Genomic DNA, 20,113 nt, shown 5'->3' with positions numbered 1-20,113 from the left:
TTTTGGCGACATCCACTTAACGAAGGAATGCCCCTTTAAGTTCCATATTGGTAATTCATCTTTTCATGATCAAAGGGACCTGGAAATTAATTACAGCTTCATCTATTTGGAACAATACTAGTGTCTTTAGAATTGTTTAAGTTTTAGATTAAGATTTAATGAAAGTAACACCTCTTCGCGATATGTAACACATGTACAATCGGGGTATAATGTTCATCAAGTTTTAATCTATAGACCCCCCAAACTCTGCAAATAGTCTAAAGACAATAGGAGAGGTCGAAATAATCTAGACTGTAACTTAATTTGATTATTCCCAGGTACTTGTGCTTAGGATGGTACAGATGTAATTTACCATTACGATATGATCCCTCGTTTGTGTAGTATAAGAAATAAAAATCATTAAAAACTACAGCAGTTATCTCTTTGAGTCCGAAATTCATAAAGGATTTTGGTTTTGGCTATCTTGAATTCGACATTTAAAGGGAATATGTTTGCATCTTGCTTGTTCTATGTGCATTGTTACACTTCTTACACATTAAATACCATTTCAGATTATCTAGACGTGACCTTCGGTTGAAAGTGGCAAGCCTAGAGTGGTAGCATCATTCTACCTAGATCTGTATCAGAGATAAATGGCTTATCTCAGTAAGCATGTTTAAATAACTGTCTCCTTCAACGAGGCGCGAGGCGAGGTCGCGCAATCACGAGATTGCAACGCGTTTTTACTTAGATGTTTTACCAGTGTTACAGTCATAATCATAATCAATGATATATTGACAGTTTTTTCCCGCAAATTTATTGATTCCGTACCGATGATAATTTCCCTCCTATTTTCAACATACAAAACTCGCATTTCTCGCGTAATATCCAGAGACTTATATACCATATATGTCGTACATACAGTATATTTATATCAACTAAGAGACGATTTTTGTGAGGAAATATCGTAGATCATTTGCGTTCATTTTCCATTTGTAGATAGTAACACCACCGATTCCCCTACCTTCCCATTATCACGATTTCTTTTTTAACAACTGCAGGTTTCGGGAAATACAGGTCGATGATGAACATGGGAAAGATTTGTGGTAAACATCATCATCTCGTTTGAAATATTCTGTTTCCTTGTGAGATATGAAATCAGCGTTTGGCGCTTATTGTTATACAAATTATGTATAATATATGTATATTGTGTCTCCTTTATCACCACCCTCATTCTCTCAGGTCGTGTTAGGCCTATAGGGGTTATCTTTCTTTAGCTGTGTTGAAATACCTTCATTCGATAAACTTCGGTTAATTCCGGTATCAACGAATAGAGGAAATCTGATTGGATAAAAATTCCCGATAGATGGCGCCATATGTCTTGACTGCCGGAAGTGGTCATTGCAACACGTGTTAGCCAAATTGAGATCTTGAGGAGTGTTCGCGTAATTGTCACTAAAGCTTGTGTCAACTTTAAGACGAAAATGAAGATCGAAGTAAATGAAAAGAAAGAGAAAAAGGTTAAGGATAAAACAAAAAAAGATTCAAAGAAGTCTAAGGACAAGGTAAAGTAGAACGAAAGATTGAAACTCGCACGATTGTTTTGACAAAATGATGACATTTGTCTGATTGCGAAAGCACCATCATACCACATGGCTTTCTTATGGTTTAATTCTGTTGAATACAAATTTGTATTTATTGCTGATTGAACTGGTTTAATTGGATTTGTTATGTACCACAGTTTGTTTCGCTGATATGACAATCTGTACTCGGTTCTTCAACTATTTTCGTTAAGAAACAAACTGTGTCCGTCTGACATGTTGGAAACACGTGGTCAGGGCAGCACGTGCTCTCGGACCTGGTTTACTCACATATTGGATCGCTGATATTTTTAAACAAGAAATATTAATGTTAGTTAGGATATTGTGTTTTTCAATCGTACGTTGTATTTTGGGCGAATACATATAATGGTCGAAAAATATAAATTCAACACAACTGTTGTTTCGAATTCGCTAATGTTTAGATATCTAAAAGTTTTACTTTAAATATGTATAGGCCTATAAATCAGTCATATACAAACTAGCCAATAACATTTTTAAAAAATAATTTAAAAATTATATTTTTTATTATGACATGTAAGAGATTTATATTATACAAAATACATTTTAGTAACCAGTTGACACCTAAATAACTTACCTTCATCTTCGTGGTACTTTAGCCATAAATATTTCTTCATTCAGTCGGTAAAAATGACGATCTGTGTTTTGACTTTGTCGGTGAACAGACCGGGCTAAGCCTTCTGTCGTTTCGGCGAATTCTCGAAAAATGATTCAATAGACTGCTGCTTTAGTTGTCGCTTCATGATTACAGAATGAAATTATAATCATCGGTCTTTTTGTTCTACAGTTCATGTTACTTTCGTTTTGCAAACTCCTCATTTCTTCACAAATGCAACATCCATGTCATGTGTGTTATAAAGTAATCGGGGTCATATATGCGTTTGACTTTAATTGTCGAAGCCATTTAAGCCTTTATTCGACATAGATCGACCGCTGTCAAAACACAAACACGCGGTTCGTGGCCTGATCAATTAAGCCATCAATTAATATTGGTATGATTGATATAATTACATCGGTTAATTCGTCGGGGTATTGAACGTCCAGGTCATTGAATGAAGTGTCAAAAGTCGCCCTGGCGCGTGAACAGGTAATTAACTGGCCTCAAGCTCTTACCTGTGCAGTCGGTAAAACACTACACAGTCGGCGGTATCTGGGGCTCACCACGGGTTAACAGAGTTTTGAATACAAAGTTGGGCGGGGCAGATTTTTTTTTACTATGGCGCTACATGATTTTACTATGGCGGGTAGACATTTTACTATGGCGCTGCTCCATAGTAAAACAGCCCGTGGTGATCACTGGCTGCCGCCGGTGAGCTTTCGCAATCATTGATTGCACTTGTTATATCCTGATACTATATATTTCAGAAAAAGGAAAAGAAAGAAAAAAAATCTCTGGAGAATGGTGTAGGTTCTTCACCAGAGCTTGAACCTAAGGATGAAAACGATGTGAAAGAGGTAGAAAATGGAACAGCTTCAAATGGGCTAAATGGTCATCAGAACGACAAGGAGGAAAGTGACCAAGAAGTAGAACTTACACCAGAACAGGCTGAGGGAGCGTTCTCAAATTTTAGAATTTCAGCTGAGACTATAACAAAATTGAAAGGTATGAAGTGGTTTCAGGATTCTAAAAAGTTTTTGAAAAATACATGTATGTTTCCGCTAACCCTACCAACCCTATAATTATGTGTCTATCCTGAAGTTTTTTGGTCATTTTCAAGAAAGTGCGATCAAAGTCCAGTTTCCTTGTCTATAATATATATAGTAGAAACACAGATACTGTATTATGTTTTTAGGCCTTAGTGTATCAATTGTTAGGTATCTTTTCAAATGGGTTCTTGTATGCTTCCATGTTGTGTGATTTGATTAAATCTCAGATTATACACATTTTCCTTGAATACCTCTTAGCAAAAGTTATGAGGTTGTAACAAAAGTAGTTATAATATATTTATTTCTCACCTACAGCTAAAGGAATAACACATCTGTTCCCTATCCAGTCGCAGACCTTTAACTATGTGTATGATGGAGAAGATGTTATTGCACAAGCAAGTAAGAATTTGTTTATATTGCAGATCATTCCTGCAAACATTGATGTGTACAGTATCACAGACATGGAATAATTCAGTTTTTAGTAAAATGGTGAAGAAAATAGATTAAGAATTTTGAAACATTATGACAAGCTTAGTTTTGGTTTTGATTTAAAAGATCAATTTTATCTCCTGGTTCTCTTTTGTGCACCACTGTGGGATGATATACAGTCTGACAGTCATAATTAACATATTGATGAAATTTGGATTAAAAAGAAAAATAATGTTATTACTTTTAAAATCAAAGGTTTTAAAATGTTTTGATAATATAACTTGTTATGTTTCAGGAACGGGAACAGGAAAGACAGTAAGTTGATATCACAATTTTTGATAAGAAAATTTCTGTTGATCATGATCAGGTGGTATTGAAATAGAACTATTAAATACTGTTTCAATACATTTGAATTACCGTAATAAAGTTGTATCTAGCAAAAAGACATGTCATCAACCTTGTATTTCTAAATTTAAGTTATTACCATTCCACTACATTAGAAGATAAAAAAAAACTTATTTTATTATTTTACATGTCAGGTTATATTCTTATTATGACAACTTATATTATACATTGTTATTTGTCTTTGGGATAAATTACTTAGCAAACATATTATTTCATTGTCATAGCTGTCCTTCGCACTTCCATTGGTGGAGCGTCTCCATAAGGACAACACACAGAAAAGAGGCCGACCACCAAAAGTAAGTACCGTACATTACTATATTTGAAGACAAAAACCACTATACACAAGTTTATATTTACATCTTTAAAAAAAAAAACAGAATGGTGTGTGACTTTGAATAATCTACAATATTCATCCAAGAAATATTTCACATATTACTGAGGGCATCCAATAGACCCTTGAGAGTATTTTGTGACTCTCCAAAATCATATTTGACTCTGGGGATTGAAGGAACATGTCTATTTGACATAGGTTTCAACCCTTAAAATTTCTGAGAAATGATTATTTGACTTCTGAAATTGCTAAAAATCAAGAGTCAACTGGATGCCCTGATTGCTGTATCTTCTTGCTTCTGATCAAACAGATTATGATAGACATCTGTGGGTGTTAAAAAACAGGACTACATGTATTTTTTTCCGATACATTACATAGGTTTTAGTGATGGCACCAACTAGGGAGCTGGCTAAGCAGGTGTGTAATGACTTTGAGTCCATCAGTGACAAAATCTCATCCTTCTGTATCTATGGTGGCACTCCATACTATCCCCAAGGTAAGAGAAGGCTAGAGTGATGATGTTATGTGCAGTGTATTACTGCTGCCAGGGCTATTCCAGTAAAATATATATCCTTCAAGAGGACTCCAAATTCTATGCATGGTGGGTTTCTGTTTCTGGTTTCCTCCTGTGGATGTTTTACTGGAACAGCCCTGCAGATGTTGAAACTTCTTTTAATAGTAATTATTAGTATTGTGTCAATGATTATAACCATTTTCTAATAAAAAAGGCAACCAATTCTTAACAATTGATTATGAGATGTTAACACTGATGATTGTTTTTCAAAACCAAAATGCAAGTTCTACTTTAATTTTCACTAACAGAGAACTGGAGTGATATCTCATTTTACTCTTAACTATAACCTCTTACCAATCATGCTATTTCAAGTTTTCAAGAATTAATTGGATAAATATATATATGACAACTGTTAATCAATAAAGCTTGTTACATTGTCATGGCATGATAAAAATAAAGATACGAAACGTCATAGATTAAAGCTTGTATAAAATCAAAATGGTGGCAAACTCTGCTGTATATGAGTATAAAAGAAATAGGCCTATTCAATCCAAGGTATAAAAAGGGGGTAGGGGAGGTAATATTTTTTTAATGATTATGTAATGGTAGGTTAACTGATGAATAATCGAAAATTAATGTTGAAGTCTCAAACGATTCTCAACACTCGTAAATATTAAACTGTACAATAGGCATCATATAGCATTGATGTTAGGTTGATTTACTCTGAGAATGCGAAACATGGTCAGACTGCTGACTTGGAGAGGAATAGAACATATCTGACAATATAAGGCAATGTCTGATAATGCAAATGACAGACATGAAATGTAAGCAGTGTACAACCTTGCATTTCAGATATCATTTAACTATCATTTTCTTGATACTGTTACAGAAAATGCTATCAGGGCTGGTTTAGATGTATTGGTGGGGACACCTGGCCGTATTCTTGATCATGTGGAAAAGGGCAATCTGGATTTCTCTACCCTACAATATGTGGTTCTGGATGAAGTGGACATGATGCTGGACATGGGCTTTGCTGATAGTGTTGACCAAATCATCAAGTCAGCCTACACAAACAAAGGTGGGTGGTAATTGTCATGTCGGCTTTTATCAATGAATTGAGACTTGCTTGTTTACATATTAACTAACCAGCCTTCATCTGTATCTCCTGTTATATGTAGATGTTCTATATATTAAGGTGTACGGAACAGTTATGGGCTGTATTGTGGAAGTATTAATAGTAATGATAATTTTTTATGCCCATGCCATTAAATGAAAGGGAGGAGGTATACTTTAGTATAGTGTTTCCCATGTCCGTCCCGTCCCAATGCAATGTAACTAGTTAATCTCAGGAACTGCTGAGGTTTCGGGTTGTCAAGTGGCAGTGGGGGCATTTATGTCTTCCAGACATTTTCTAGTTATATCAACTTGCATTAATCATGATGTTGGCCCCTGATGGAGGCACGCAAGGAATATTGTAGAGGAAACAGGAGTACTAGCAGATAATGAGGTAGGGCAGTTTACTCCCATACCTTTTTTACATAATTTATTGTGCATTCTATGTACTAAAACTTTGTTCTATTACAGAGGAGGGGACCAAGCCTCAGACCCTACTCTTCACAGCAACACTGCCCCCATGGGTGTACGAGACTGCCAAGAAGTACATGGATGTAAATAACATAAAGAAAGTGAACCTGGTAGGAACCCAGGAGAGCCGTACCTCCACCACAGTTGAGGTGAGCCAGGATAACTACAATTCCCTAATATGTCATTATTTTACAGACACATTAAATGTGTAATTGTCCTATTTTTTCCCTAATTATGGTCAAATATATCAAGCTCCCCGAGACTTCATTTAACTCTTTACCACTTAGCACTCCCTATACTTTACCACCTAATGACGACATCTGACACCCCTACCTGTATCCCTAATGACGACATATGACGACATTTCAAATTTGTCACCTTTTTGTAGGGCTTGCTGACTTACCTGTAAATATGAGTTGAAGTGAAACTTTATTTTTGGATTTGAAAACTAAAATTCAATTCTGGAGACTCTCATGATTAATTTGGTGTATGACAATCATATCTTCAACAATAAATTATTTTCTTCTCCGTGTTTTAAATCATTAATTAATTAAAAATTTTCAGTTAGCTATTAATCATTCTAGGGCTTCACCAAGTATAGCTTTTGGGGAAATAGCAGGGGCGTCATATGTCGTCATTAGGTGGTAAAGAGTTAAAGTAACACCTAGTTTTAAATTAAATTTCAGATATTTATTTTAGATATACAAAGTTTTCAAAAGAAATTCAGGAAAACATTTCAAATTCTGTTAAACATGAAACAACACCAATGTGTTTATGGTTTCTATCAAAGATATATAAAAAAAAAAAGCTGATGAACCGGGCCATACAAGGTAGTGAATACTTCTGAAGTCATAGAAATATTTCTTCATAGATTTTACAGATACATTTTTTAAGAATTTAGGAGTACAAGTGTTAATCACAGATTGAGTTACAAAAAAAGCATATTAATAACATTTCTATTCCCTCTAGCACATGGCCATCAAATGTAGCTATCACGACCGAGCAGCTACTATTGGAAATGTTGTGTCTGTGTACAGTGGTGAGCACGGACGTGCCATGATCTTCTGTCAGACGAAGCGTGATGCTGATGAGCTGGCAGTCAGTCCACTTATCAAACAAGATGGGCATGTTCTCCATGGCGACATCCCACAGGGAAAACGAGAGTCTGTGCTTAAGGTAAGAGTGCTATTGTACTGAAAGCTCATTATGATGTGTGTGTTGCCACAGGTAACTCCTTGTCATTCTGACAAGGATTCTGGTTGTGATCTTGTTTTTGAGATTTTCTACATATTTTGATATGAGTAACTTCAACAATTGTAGGGTAATAGGCTTTTCAGACAAATATTTGCATTGTTTGTGTCTTTGAACTTTTTTTTGTAGAATATCTGACGATAAAAAGATATTGCAAATTGAATGGGAAACTGCTACTTTTACATGGTTTAATACAGTTTTTTATCATTTTTTTCACCAATACCACAGAAATATATGGTTTTATTATAGATGTTCAAGGAAGGCAAATACAAGGTCCTTATCACAACAGATGTGGCAGCACGTGGCTTAGATGTCCCGTTGGTTGACCTTGTGATTCAATGTAATCCTCCCAAGGATGTTGACTCCTACATACACAGATCAGGACGGACTGGGCGTGCTGGTCGCTCTGGCGTCTGTGTGTGCTTCTACAAACCCCAGGAGGAACATGATTTAGCCTGGGTGGAGACAAAAGCAGTGAGTAATATAGAATAAATTTCTTTTGAAGAATTAGAAAACCAAACTGTCTTATGACCTCAAAATTGTTGCACAAAGTGAAAACAGTATTATAATCCTTTTATTTGGTTGTACTAAAATTATACAAAGAACAACATTATACAGACACTTTCATTATCTTTATTTTAGCCCAATGTATTGTCCACCTCTACCCAATTGAAAAGTAAATTTGAGGTGTGAAGTTAAATGTAAGATATTTTATAAAATATTCTTGTACTGTTTGGAAAAAAATGTGTAAACTAATTTTTATTTTATGAATTTCAGAGGATCAAATTTAAGAAAGTTGGAGGGCCATCTACAGCTGATCTGATCAAGGCTTCAGCAGACGATGCTGCTAGGTAAGAACTACTTATGAATTTTTAGGAATGTGGAGAGGCAGTTAAACCATAGTGATAATAATTTGCAACATTTAAACTTGGACAAGGTTTGCACTTGACAGTGATAATAGGTGATTTGACACTTGGTAGTCTAGCTCAATATGGTGGCTAACTTGGATTCTCATTGCCATCTAAATTTGGCCTGTTGTCCATTTTCAAACCTTGTGTTTCAACATGCGAGCTTTAGCAACTGACTTCAGTATTCCATTTTAAAATTTCGTAAGTTAAACTGGAAGCATTTTTTTGATAGGAAAAAGTACTTATCTCCCTTAGACCATTATTGCATACAACAAACCTTAAAAATTGTAGCTTATCTCCCTTTGACTATACGGTTGGTGGACGGTTTAAAAAAAGCCTTACATAGTGTGTGTCTTGAAAGAAAAATATAGCAGATTTAAATTCTTAAGAAAACAAGAAAAGCCAGATGGATGTCTCCACTCAACATTAAAAAAAAAAATACACTAGTTATCTCATGAGCTCTAGCAACTTAATCTTTTTGTTTTTATCCAGGTCTTTAGCTATGGTGACAGACGAAACTCTGCAATATTTCCGAGAGTCCGCTGAGAATCTGATCGCAGAACGTGGTGCAGTGAATGCTTTGTCAGCAGCCCTTGCTGTGATGTCTGGAAGTAAAAGCATTGTACCTCGCTCTCTCCTCTTATGTAAAGAGGTAAGTTAAGATCTCTTCAACAAGACCAAATTTTTAATCTACCGTCATCAGATGGGATCACCAATGGTCAGAGTCAGTTGTTTGTCTCTAAACACTCCTTGTTATTGCTATTTTTTGAAAAGTACTGGAAGGATGTTTTAGGTCGCCTGGGAGACAAAGTCTCGATTGACCTATTCTAATCGCCCTTTGTCCGCCATCATGCCTCCGCAAACAATTTACATTTTCCACTTCTCCAAAACAGCTGAACCAAATTCAATGAAATTTGGCAGGAAGCTTCTATGGCTAAAGGTCAACTAAACTTGTGAATTATATGGTCCTTTACTTTACTATAGTTTATAACAGGAAGTCACATTTTTGACTATTATTTGTTGGATTTGTATTGGGAGTTCATACTATAGTTTATAACAGGAAATCACATTTTTGACTATTATTTGTTGGATTTGTATTGGGAGTTCATTCTAATTTGGTTAACATTATCAGCATAGGATGACAGTTTGATGGTATTCACATGTTGGCCCTGACTGACCCCTTGGACTAATGGGTGGGACCAAAAAGGATCAATTAGATTTACTGAAATATTTCAAATCTCCGGGGCCTGTTCGTTTATGCGGACAAACTGGTTCATCAGTTTTTAAATGTAATAGTTCAAACATATATCATGACGGACCTACAAATGTTAATAAAGGCCTTGGGAGTCTTTGTCAAGGCTGGACTGAAAACAATATAAAATCATCAGGTCCGTGTTTACTTCATAAAGGAACAACACCGGTCCAACTGGTCGTTTGGACCGCAAAAACGAAAATAGCCCTGGTGACCATTAAGGCCCATTGGCCTCTTGTCTCAGAACTTTTTATAGGTTCTCTAGTGCTGCCACGAAATACCAGTATATTGCAATATGAACACTGTGAACTGGTTTTTAACGATGTATGTGTAGTTTTAAATTGTTTGCCTGCATTATATATCATTTTAATCAAATTTCCATTTGCTCTGCATTGTCACTTTTTAACCTTACCAAACATTATCATAATTCCCATTCTGTCCCAAACATGCCTTTTTTTTCTAGACCAATAAGGAAGTTTGATGATTATTTTAAGGGTTTTGGGGCCTAAAATAAGGGAGAATTGTTAACGACATAAATATCAACATTTTTACTCAATTTCAAAGCAATTCAAATGAATTTGAAAGTAAATAGTTTATTTATATTTATTTGAGATATTGTATGAAAACAATGAAAAATTGAATTCGGTAAAATGCAATCAAAATACATTTTGATAATCTAAAATTCTTTTTCTTTAAGTTTTAAGGCTTCGTGTATATTTACTATATTACAAAAGCATTTTAAGGTTACAGAAGAAAAGTTAGTTCACTTATCAGTGAGGAGTTTCCTTAAAATCTGAGGATAGGTTGTAAATTAGTTGGAAGAAATTGCCAAAAGGTTACTTCTGATGGGGTCCCTAATGATGGACCATTTTGGGTATTGAGAATAAGTTGTTTCCTTTTGAAAACTTTGTCGGGGCTTTTTCTGTAAATGTTTTGGTTTCCATTATTTCCAAGTTATTTATTTGTCAAATTCCCAGATTTTGATCCAGAACATTTCCTTTACTATTCATGAATTAAAATATACTCGGGGATCGACACTAATAGTAGCCCGGCAGCCCTGGGCTGCCTGAAATCTGGTCGGGCTGTCAGAATGTCCAGACCAGCAGCCCTGTGGGCTGCCAACATTTTCAGCCAAATGTATAATGTCCAGCTAAAATTGTCCTCGTTTACTTCAATAATTTCATTTTCAAAACTGTTTATATAAAACCTGTTGGTGTAAGATCTAATATGTTTATGCTCAGAATGAACTAGACAGCAGGAAACTGCATTTTAGAGACGTTCCCCCAAATCCCCTAGGAGGGGTTTCACCATTGACCGCCCGGGCTGCCTCATTTCGAAACCTGGCAGCCCAGCGGTCTGTCAAGGTGACTGAGTTAGTGTCAACCCCTGATACTTGCCAGAATGTAGAAAAATAGTTCAATCCCAAACCAAGCATACCCTGTTATTGAGAAATCTAAGTTTAAGTGTTACAACAAATTTTACCCTGTGTCCTATAATAGTAGCCACAGTCATTCCTTTTTGCAAAATGTGTCGGGCTTTACCCTAGAAATCTATTGCCTAAATATCTTACTTCTAGGAGTTTTGGTTATTGAGAAGAAATCATTTCAGTGTCTTTACAAATTTGACCATTGTCACTTCGAATAACTTTATTTTACTATAGTTTATACTTGGGGAAATCACGTTTTGGAGCATTATTTGTTTGATGCCATTGAAAATATTACAAACTGCTATGGCAGTTTGATGGTATGCATATGTACATGTTGGCCTGACTGACCCCCATGGCCATAGGCTGTTGGGTTAACGTTGGGCCTACATGAGGTGACTGTTAAGGCCTTTTGTTATAAAACAGTGTTATGGCTATACTATTACTAATAAGGATACAGCTTATGTATTAGACAAGTCACAGTGTGTTCCTTGTGACCTGACCTTTCCATTGTTCCACTGTATTTGCAGATTTGACGACTATTACCTTTGACCTACTTTAAAGAAAACTTTTAAACCTTTTTCCAGTATGTTAACCATATGAGATAAGGCTTTCATATTTGACATGTGTGTTCCTTGTGACAGGTCCTTATGTTGGTACCATAGTTACCGATCCTGCTGACCTAACTTTGACCTTTGATCTAAACCTCTTAACCTTTGTCACAGTATCAATAATATTGGGAGGGGGGTGGGGACTCTATGGAAAAAAGTAGAGAATGCAGCAACAACCCAGAGGAATCTGCCATAGATACAGGTGTATCAGTTGTCACAGAACGATAACCGTATTAGTTAGGGCTTTCATATTGGACAGTTATTTTGAATTTCACCCAACTCAGCTAGCTATGTTGTCTACTGACAACTGTTGTTAGTGAAGTTCTTGTTCGTCGCGGAAACCGCAGAAGTGAGCTTTTCCTTAAAAAAGGCATGTGGTGAGAGGTCGTGTTGGTGTGTTTTGGGAAGCAGAGGTATATTTGTGTTTCTTTCCGTTTAAGTTGTGATAGCATTGAACTGATGCCAACTTTATAGTCTACCTCAGTGAAGCATACTGCCAAAGACCCAAACTGGTCACATGATACTTATAAGGGATGAAACTATTCGTCCAAGAACCGAAATTGGTGTTCAATGGTTAAGAAGATTATTGTACAGTGTATGTGAATATAGATATATAGAAGATACACCCTCCAGCACCCTGTTATCACAGCATACGGTTGCTTGTGTACCTAATGAATATGTAATTGTTTTTTATGTATATTCAAGTTTAATATAAAAAAATGGGTGAAATGGTTTACCGCAGTGTAACTGAACCGCAATACTTTTCTTTCGGATTGGTACATGGTATAGCAACGGTAAATTACGGTAAATGCACTGTGAGTGGTAAATTTTTGTATGGGTGTCTATTTCACTATGTGCCGGGGGAAGGTAGAATGAAGATATATACAAAAGCTGGTTTTTGATTGGTCAAGCGAATTTGATGAGCCCCAATCGGAAGAGGCTGATATTTTGACGGGAAAATGGCACTAGTGCTGAGAGATTCAGTTGCTTCCTATTGATCTTCCATATAGAAACATTTTAGTTTCCGATAAAGGATGCGACGGCAGCTACTTGCCGAATTCGTTTTACATATCGTATTTGACCTAACAAGGGCACGGGTAATTGACAGTGGGTGCGCCCTTATTAAGATTTGTTATTCTGAAGTTTTATGAAACAGATTATACCTTATAGCAGAATACCCAAGGCTGTGGAAATGGTAAAATATTCAGTCATAAAAATATTCCAGATGAAGATACATTGTATCTATTCATTATCATATATTAAGCTTAAACATCACTTGAATATTCCTGTAAACTTGTAAACCATGCCAGCTGATCTTTAGACCAGAGAACTGAGTGTTCCACCATTTATATTCAAATGGAACTCTTTTGTGTTCTATTTATGGATGCTCTTTGCACTGACATGTCATCTGTAGGAATAGACAAATGTGGGGAAAACTTGTGTTCCAGTTACTTAATTTGCTGAAGAAAATTGGACACATAAAGTGGCAAAACTTTTCACATGAATTATTCGGTCAAAGATTTATTTCCTTGAAAAAAGGTAGGCCAAGGGGCGCCCTTATTAGGTTGAATACGGTATATTCAATATCAACTATTCATCTATAAATTTGTATTTTGGTTTACATATCTTAAGATAAACCGAACCTGAAAAAAACAAACCGTCAACACTATACCACAATACGTACCAAACCGTGCTGAAAGTGTACCGTTTCAACCCTAATGAAAAATAGCATTCTCTGCTAATTAATCAGATTGATTATCAGTTAAATGTTAAAATGTAATTTTCAGCAAAAGTAAACAAATCATTATTTTATATAAAATGAATTGATATGGATAAAGAGGCTCACAAGCTACATGTACATGACTGTGTTTCCTGGTGAAGCTGGAAACTATAGGCTGTCCGATAAACTCAGTCAAAGTAAGAATTGACATCTAGAGGCAAAACTATTTATGTGTTAAGTTTGATATTTTTCCAATATTTCATTATGTGTGAGCGATGACTTCCTTTAATGCCTCTCCCTATTATACCTGTATATTTAGCTGATAATATGTGTGTGTACTGTTTGTGTTTCACCTTGTCTCTAGGAATGTATGTACTGTTGTATATACCTGTAATCAAGTCCAGGTATACTTTACCTGTAGTGGTTATGGTATACATGTACATGTTTGTGTATTATATGATTCACATCAAGGTTTTCAGAAACCTGAGTCAGGACTGGGGTATTTGTTCCTACGTGTGTGGGTGTGTGTTTGCAATAAATTTGGTGACCTGGCCCTGGGTTAGGGTTAGGTGTTGGGGGTCAGTCATTACTTTGCATTTTTGTTTCATTGATCACAATTCCATTGGGGGAAGGGGTCAGTTTACAATTATTAATAAACAGTAATCTGTACAAAATTTATTTTTCACTTTTTGTTTAATCAAAATGTAAGAGAACATAAAAATGTTGTTCCATTTTAGAATTTTTGGCTGCAAACAATATGATATTGATGTTGAACCCCCAAAACAAGCATTTGTACCTGCTGTATCAAATACATTGTATATGCCTAACTGTCATACCGTATTTAACAATTCTAATTTTGTGATCTAAACTGGAAGTGATGTCATTGAAGTTTTCCGTGTGACACCACAGGGTATTTGGATATGTTGCTTTGTTGTCTATAGCTATTGGAAGTGAGCTCAATTTGTACTGTAATGTAGAGGGGATTCTGCATATTATCTGTATTATATAAATGGCTATCTAGTTATTCTGATCTTTTATTGGCTCGGTATAGATCTAGACGAAGCATTATTTATGTATGCATTAAGTAGATGACCTTTGGCTATGTGCCTAATGGTCTGAACAATAATTTTCAAAAATAGATTACTGTGGGCATCAACTAGTTTTACTTGGAATTCCCAACCTTGGGCTAAATATAGGTTTTACTTGGAATCACCATTTAGTCTATAAAAAGATGCAGGGAAAGACATACAATACAGCTGGTGACTTTACAGCCCTAGATCAATATGTACGTGCAGTATATCAATATAGAGTATACAGTGTTTGCTAATGCATTGCAAATCTTCTAATTGATTTATTAAGAAGATAAAGATTAAATAAGAAGGTAACTTAACAGTTTGCATTCACCTATTAAATAGTGTTTATATTTATGAAAGAAAACTTTTAATGCACATAATTATATCCCAAAGATATGATGTGAAAAGCATTTCGTTATGAATAGTTATGGTAAATAGTTACGTTTCTATAATGCTCAAGATATATCTAATATTTGTACACCTAAGTACCAATCTTCAATAGCAGACTTCATTGGACTTGATATTTAAGATATAGTCGTAAGGTGTTGACGCAAATGTCTTAGGAAAACTTAGTAATCAGCTTTGTTAATGGGAGTACATGCTATTTCAAGTTTTATCTGATCAGGATTTCATGGGGCTGATAATGGACTATGTTCCTATTGGAATTATTACATACACCTGTATTTAAGCCTAATTTCAAAAATTTGCAGTTCACTCCTGAAGTCTTCCTTCACAATTCACTAAAAAAAATGTAATAGATGACAGATGGTCATGTCATAAGACATATAAAAAAAATCACAAATGTTCTATTTTACACAACTTAAATGTCAGTCATGCAAGCTTTTAAAATATTTTAAACAGGAAATGAACTTTGAAATCAGATGTAATTGTGTTCAGGTTTTTAGCAATGTCCATTTTCTCTTCAAGCTCTTTCTTTTTTAAACACTGTTCATTAAAATTTGACTCCCATCTCATAATGCTACAACTAGAATCCAGACTTCTTCAAATCTTAACACTAATGAAGCCGAGTAACTTATTATTAATTTTCCCCTTGATGTACCCCTATAGAAGGAAAAACAATATTTGCCCATGGTAGCAGTATAACCTTGAGTTAAGATAGCTCTTTATTTACGTTTTTGCTTAGTGCACAAACATAACCAGGGCCAGCTGCAGCTTATCTTAATCTGTTATGTACATAGTCGGGGCCTGTAATTTGTTACTATTTTTAGGCTAGTTGGTCACTGGTGATGTGGCTTGCGATTTTCTGAAAACGTTCCTAAACAGGAAGGTGTCACGGTAGTGTTTGCCTTCAATACAGCTGCATGACAACTTAATAATATGTGAACATGCACTTAATGCCTTGTAGTGTATACATTAGTCTGTACATAGACCGTAATTATAAGATATGTACTGTGATCTTGTGGATTCAGTTGGTGAGAGTTGTGTAATATTTTAAAATTACAATTTGAAGAGAAGGATCTGTTTTTTGAGTTCCATATGAATGCCAAATCTATTGCTGTATGCTGACCATGACTATACAGACAACAGTGACAAATCTATTGTATGCTGACTATAGACAACAAAGTGACTCATCTTAATGGTTACTAAGATGTACACTGACAATCAATAAATACCTTCCATCATATTTGATAGATTAGGGCCAAGCTTTGATTTGTCTCGCAGATCTTAAGAGTTAACTTGGTCTTGTCATCTTGATTAGGCCAAAATTAATCTTCGTCAACTTAATTAGGGCTGAACTTGGCTTTCCTCATCTTAATTAGGGCCAAACATGATCTTCCTCATCATAATTAGGGCCAAACATGATCTTCCTCATCATAATTAGGGCCAAACTTTGTCTTCCTCATCATAATTAGGGCCAAACCTGATCTTCCTCATCTTAATTGGGGCCAAACTTTGTCTTCCTCATCTTAATTAGGGCCAAACATGATCTTCCTCATCTTAATTAGGGCAAAACGTGATCTTCTTCATCTTAATTAGGGCATAACAATGCTTTCCTCATCTTAATTAGGGCCAAACGTGATCTTCATCTTAATTAGGGCTTAACATTGCCTTCCTCATTTTAATTAGGGCCAAACCTGATCTTCCTCGTCTAAATTGGGGCCAAACTTTGTCTTCGTCATCATAATTAGGGCCAAACTTTGTCTTCCTCATCATAATTAGGGCCAAACTTGATCTTCCTCATCTTAATTGGGGCCAAACTTTGTCTTAATTAGGGCTAAACTTTGTCTTCCTCATCTTAATTGGGGCCAAACCTTGTCTTCATCATCTTAATAAGGGCCAAACTTGATCTTTCTCATCTTAATTAGGGCTTAACAATGCCTTACTCATCATAATTAGGGCCAAACGTGATCTTCCTCATCCTAATTAGGGCCAAACTTTGTCTTCGTCATCTTAATTTGGGCCAAACTTGATCTTCCTCATCTTAATTAGGGCCAAACTTTGTCTTCCTCATCATAATTAGGGCCAAACTTTGTCTTCGTCATCTTAATTAGGGTCAAACTTTGTCTTCCTCATCTTAATTAGGGCCAAACTTTGTCTTCATCATCTTAATTAGGGCCAAACCTGATCTTCCTCATCTTAATTAGGGCATAACAATGCCTTCCTTATGTTAATTAGGGCCAAACCTGACCTTCCTCATCTTAATTGGGGACAAACCTGACCTTCCTCATCTTAATTAGGGCCAAACCTGATCTTCCTCATCTTAATTGGGGCCAAACTTTGTCTTCCTCATCTTAATTGGGGACAAACTTGATCTTCCTCATCTTAATTAGGGTCAAACTTTGTCTTCCTCATCTTAATTGGGGACAAACCTGACCTTCCTCATCTTAATTGGGGCCAAACCTGATCTTCCTCATCTTAATTGGGGACAAACTTTGTCTTCCTCATCTTGATTAGGGCCAAACTATGTCTTCCTCATCTTAATTAGGGCTTAACTTTGTCTTCCTCATCTTAATTAGGACCAAACTTGGTCTTCCTTATTTTGATCAGGCTAAATTTGGCCTTCATCATTATTAGGGCTTCATCTTCCTTATCTTAATTAGGACTAAGCTGGTGATATATAATTAGGACATGATAGTGTATGCTAGCCGGTACACAGCATTTGTCATATAATGATTTGAAAAGTCACAAGCTTAGCAAACAGATGAACGTTGCTGTAAAAAAAATATTTTGAGAGATATCAAGAATAATCTGCCCAAATGGCCTCACTTCCACATGTACACCTTTTAGAAATATGAGGGCTGATTGATAAGCTGTGAGCCTCGTATTGAAGGAGATACTCAAGGATGTTCTTTTAAGTACTACTGTTCTCTGACTATATAGGGCCTTGTACCAGAGGACTGGTCTCATTCGGTCAGTTTATATCACCAAGGTAGCACTCATAAACGAGACAGGTGTCTTTTGCAAAATGGACAAAATCAGTTAGGGTAAGGTTGAAAGAGTCTGCCATTGCCATGGCTGCCATTCACTATTGTAGCTTTAAATCGATTGAGCATCCGCTTTATTCACCTGATCTTGCTCCATCAGACTTTCTTCTATTTCCAAAACTGAAAACAGCTATTTCAGGCACCCTAACCCTAACATGCAGTGGATGACTTTCTGAACAGCCAAGAAAAGGAGTTCTATAAAAGTGGCCTTGAGGCCCTGATACTGAAGGGGATTACGTTGAAAAATAATACAATATGTCTTGCAAAATACAAATCCTTCATTACGAGGCTCTGTTTGTTCGAATCCAGTACCTATATTGAACGAGTAGGCATACCCTCACTTTTACTTACAAGACCCTATTATATATACAAGGAATTGTTTTGTTGTGAATTCTTCTATCTAACGGGCTTTGTCCATTTCAGGGCTATACAACATATATCTACAGGACCAACATAGAGATGCGTGGCATGACATATGCTTGGAGAGCTCTTGAACGCCAACTACAGGAAGAAACCAAGGAAAAAATCAAAGGCATGAGGTTCACCAAAGACCACATGGTAATTAAGACACGATATAGCTGTGTATTTCTGCATTCACAGATTGATACACACCTGTTTTATCAAACCCTGATATTATCTATGCACATTTTTGACAAAATGCTGGAGCCTCCTCAGTTTTTGAAACGGTGAGGAAGTATGAAGTTTTTATGGCATTTGGGGCTTAAAGAAAAGGAGTTAAAGTAAAGACCTCCCATGGAGGGACCAACAGTAAATGGAATACCTCATACCCCCTTCTACTATTGTCAGGACATAATAATCTCTGGAGGCAATGTAATTTAAGGATATTGATGCATCCATGGGATCGGTTTTGCTTTAGAATGTCATATGTATTAAAGAAATATGTTAAAAGTCTTCTTGATTTTTATATTTCAGGCTGTTGTGTTCGACATACCTGCAGATTGTGACGATTACATTGCCAACACATGGGTCGACTCGGACCGAGATTCTCTCATAAAAGCTACAGAACTTCCAGAGATGGACGAACAAACATACAGCAGCTTTGGACGTGGAGGGGGTAGAGGTGGCCGAGGAGGTGGAAGGGGTTTTGGTGGACGAGGATTTGGGGGCAGGGGACGAGATCAAGGTCGAGGAAGTCCAAGAGGGAGGGGCAGCGGTGGGGGATTCAGAGGGGGATTCAACAAAAGAAAAGTAGACTTTAGCGGCGAACCACAAAACAAGAAAATGAAATTTGATTGAACAGATGATTAATTTAAATGAAATTTACCATGAAGATTGTCATTTAAACACATGTTAAGAGATATGAAGATTGTCATTTAAACACACATTAAGAGATGTGAAGATTGTCATTTAAACACACGTTAAGAGATAAGAAGATTGTCATTTTAACACACATTAAGAGATATGAAGATTGTCATTTAAACACACGTTAAGAGATATGAAGATTGTCATTTAAACACACATTAAGAGATATGAAGATTGTCATTTAAACACACATTAAGAGATGTGAAGATTGTCATCTAAACACACATTAAGAGATATGAAGATTGTCATTTAAACACACATTAAGAGATGTGAAGATTGTCATTTAAACACACATTAAGAGATATGAAGATTGTCATTTAAACACACGTTAAGAGATATTAAGTGGTCTTGGAACATATTGAATGTAACTTGTTCTGTTGTCGTATTTATCCATGCTATATTAAATGATATTGTTGTAGATATATTGTGTTCTGTGATCTTTCATGATGACCTAGTGGTCTGTCTTAATCCAGCTGGAAGTTAAGCTGCAGAATTGTTGAGATATACAGCTTAAAGATAGATCTCTATTTTAGAATTCTGTCTGAGAAATAATGATAAACCTTCACCCGTCTCAAAATTGATCATGCACAACTAATGA

At 35.9% G+C, this 20,113-nt stretch overlaps 1 protein-coding gene across 1 annotated transcript; it reads left to right on the top strand.

Moving 5' to 3' along the window:
- The first annotated feature begins 1,363 nt into the window (after positions 1–1,363).
- Positions 1,364–19,935, top strand: LOC117330493 (nucleolar RNA helicase 2-like). Its single transcript, XM_033888804.1, has 14 exons — positions 1,364–1,544; positions 2,964–3,201; positions 3,561–3,644; positions 3,970–3,989; positions 4,304–4,375; positions 4,789–4,906; positions 5,814–6,002; positions 6,509–6,657; positions 7,478–7,684; positions 8,009–8,233; positions 8,537–8,610; positions 9,160–9,319; positions 18,616–18,750; positions 19,126–19,935. The coding sequence occupies exons 1-14, from the start codon at positions 1,464–1,466 to the stop codon at positions 19,447–19,449; spliced, it is 2,076 nt and encodes a 691-aa protein (XP_033744695.1). The 5' UTR covers positions 1,364–1,463; the 3' UTR covers positions 19,450–19,935.
- The last annotated feature ends 178 nt before the right edge of the window (positions 19,936–20,113 follow it).

Source organism: Pecten maximus, chromosome 1 (genome assembly GCF_902652985.1).
Source record: "Pecten maximus chromosome 1, xPecMax1.1, whole genome shotgun sequence".
NCBI lineage: Eukaryota > Metazoa > Mollusca > Bivalvia > Pectinida > Pectinidae > Pecten > Pecten maximus.
The sequence above is the reverse complement of the archived record's forward strand: the minus strand, read 5'-3'. Positions and strand labels throughout refer to the sequence as shown.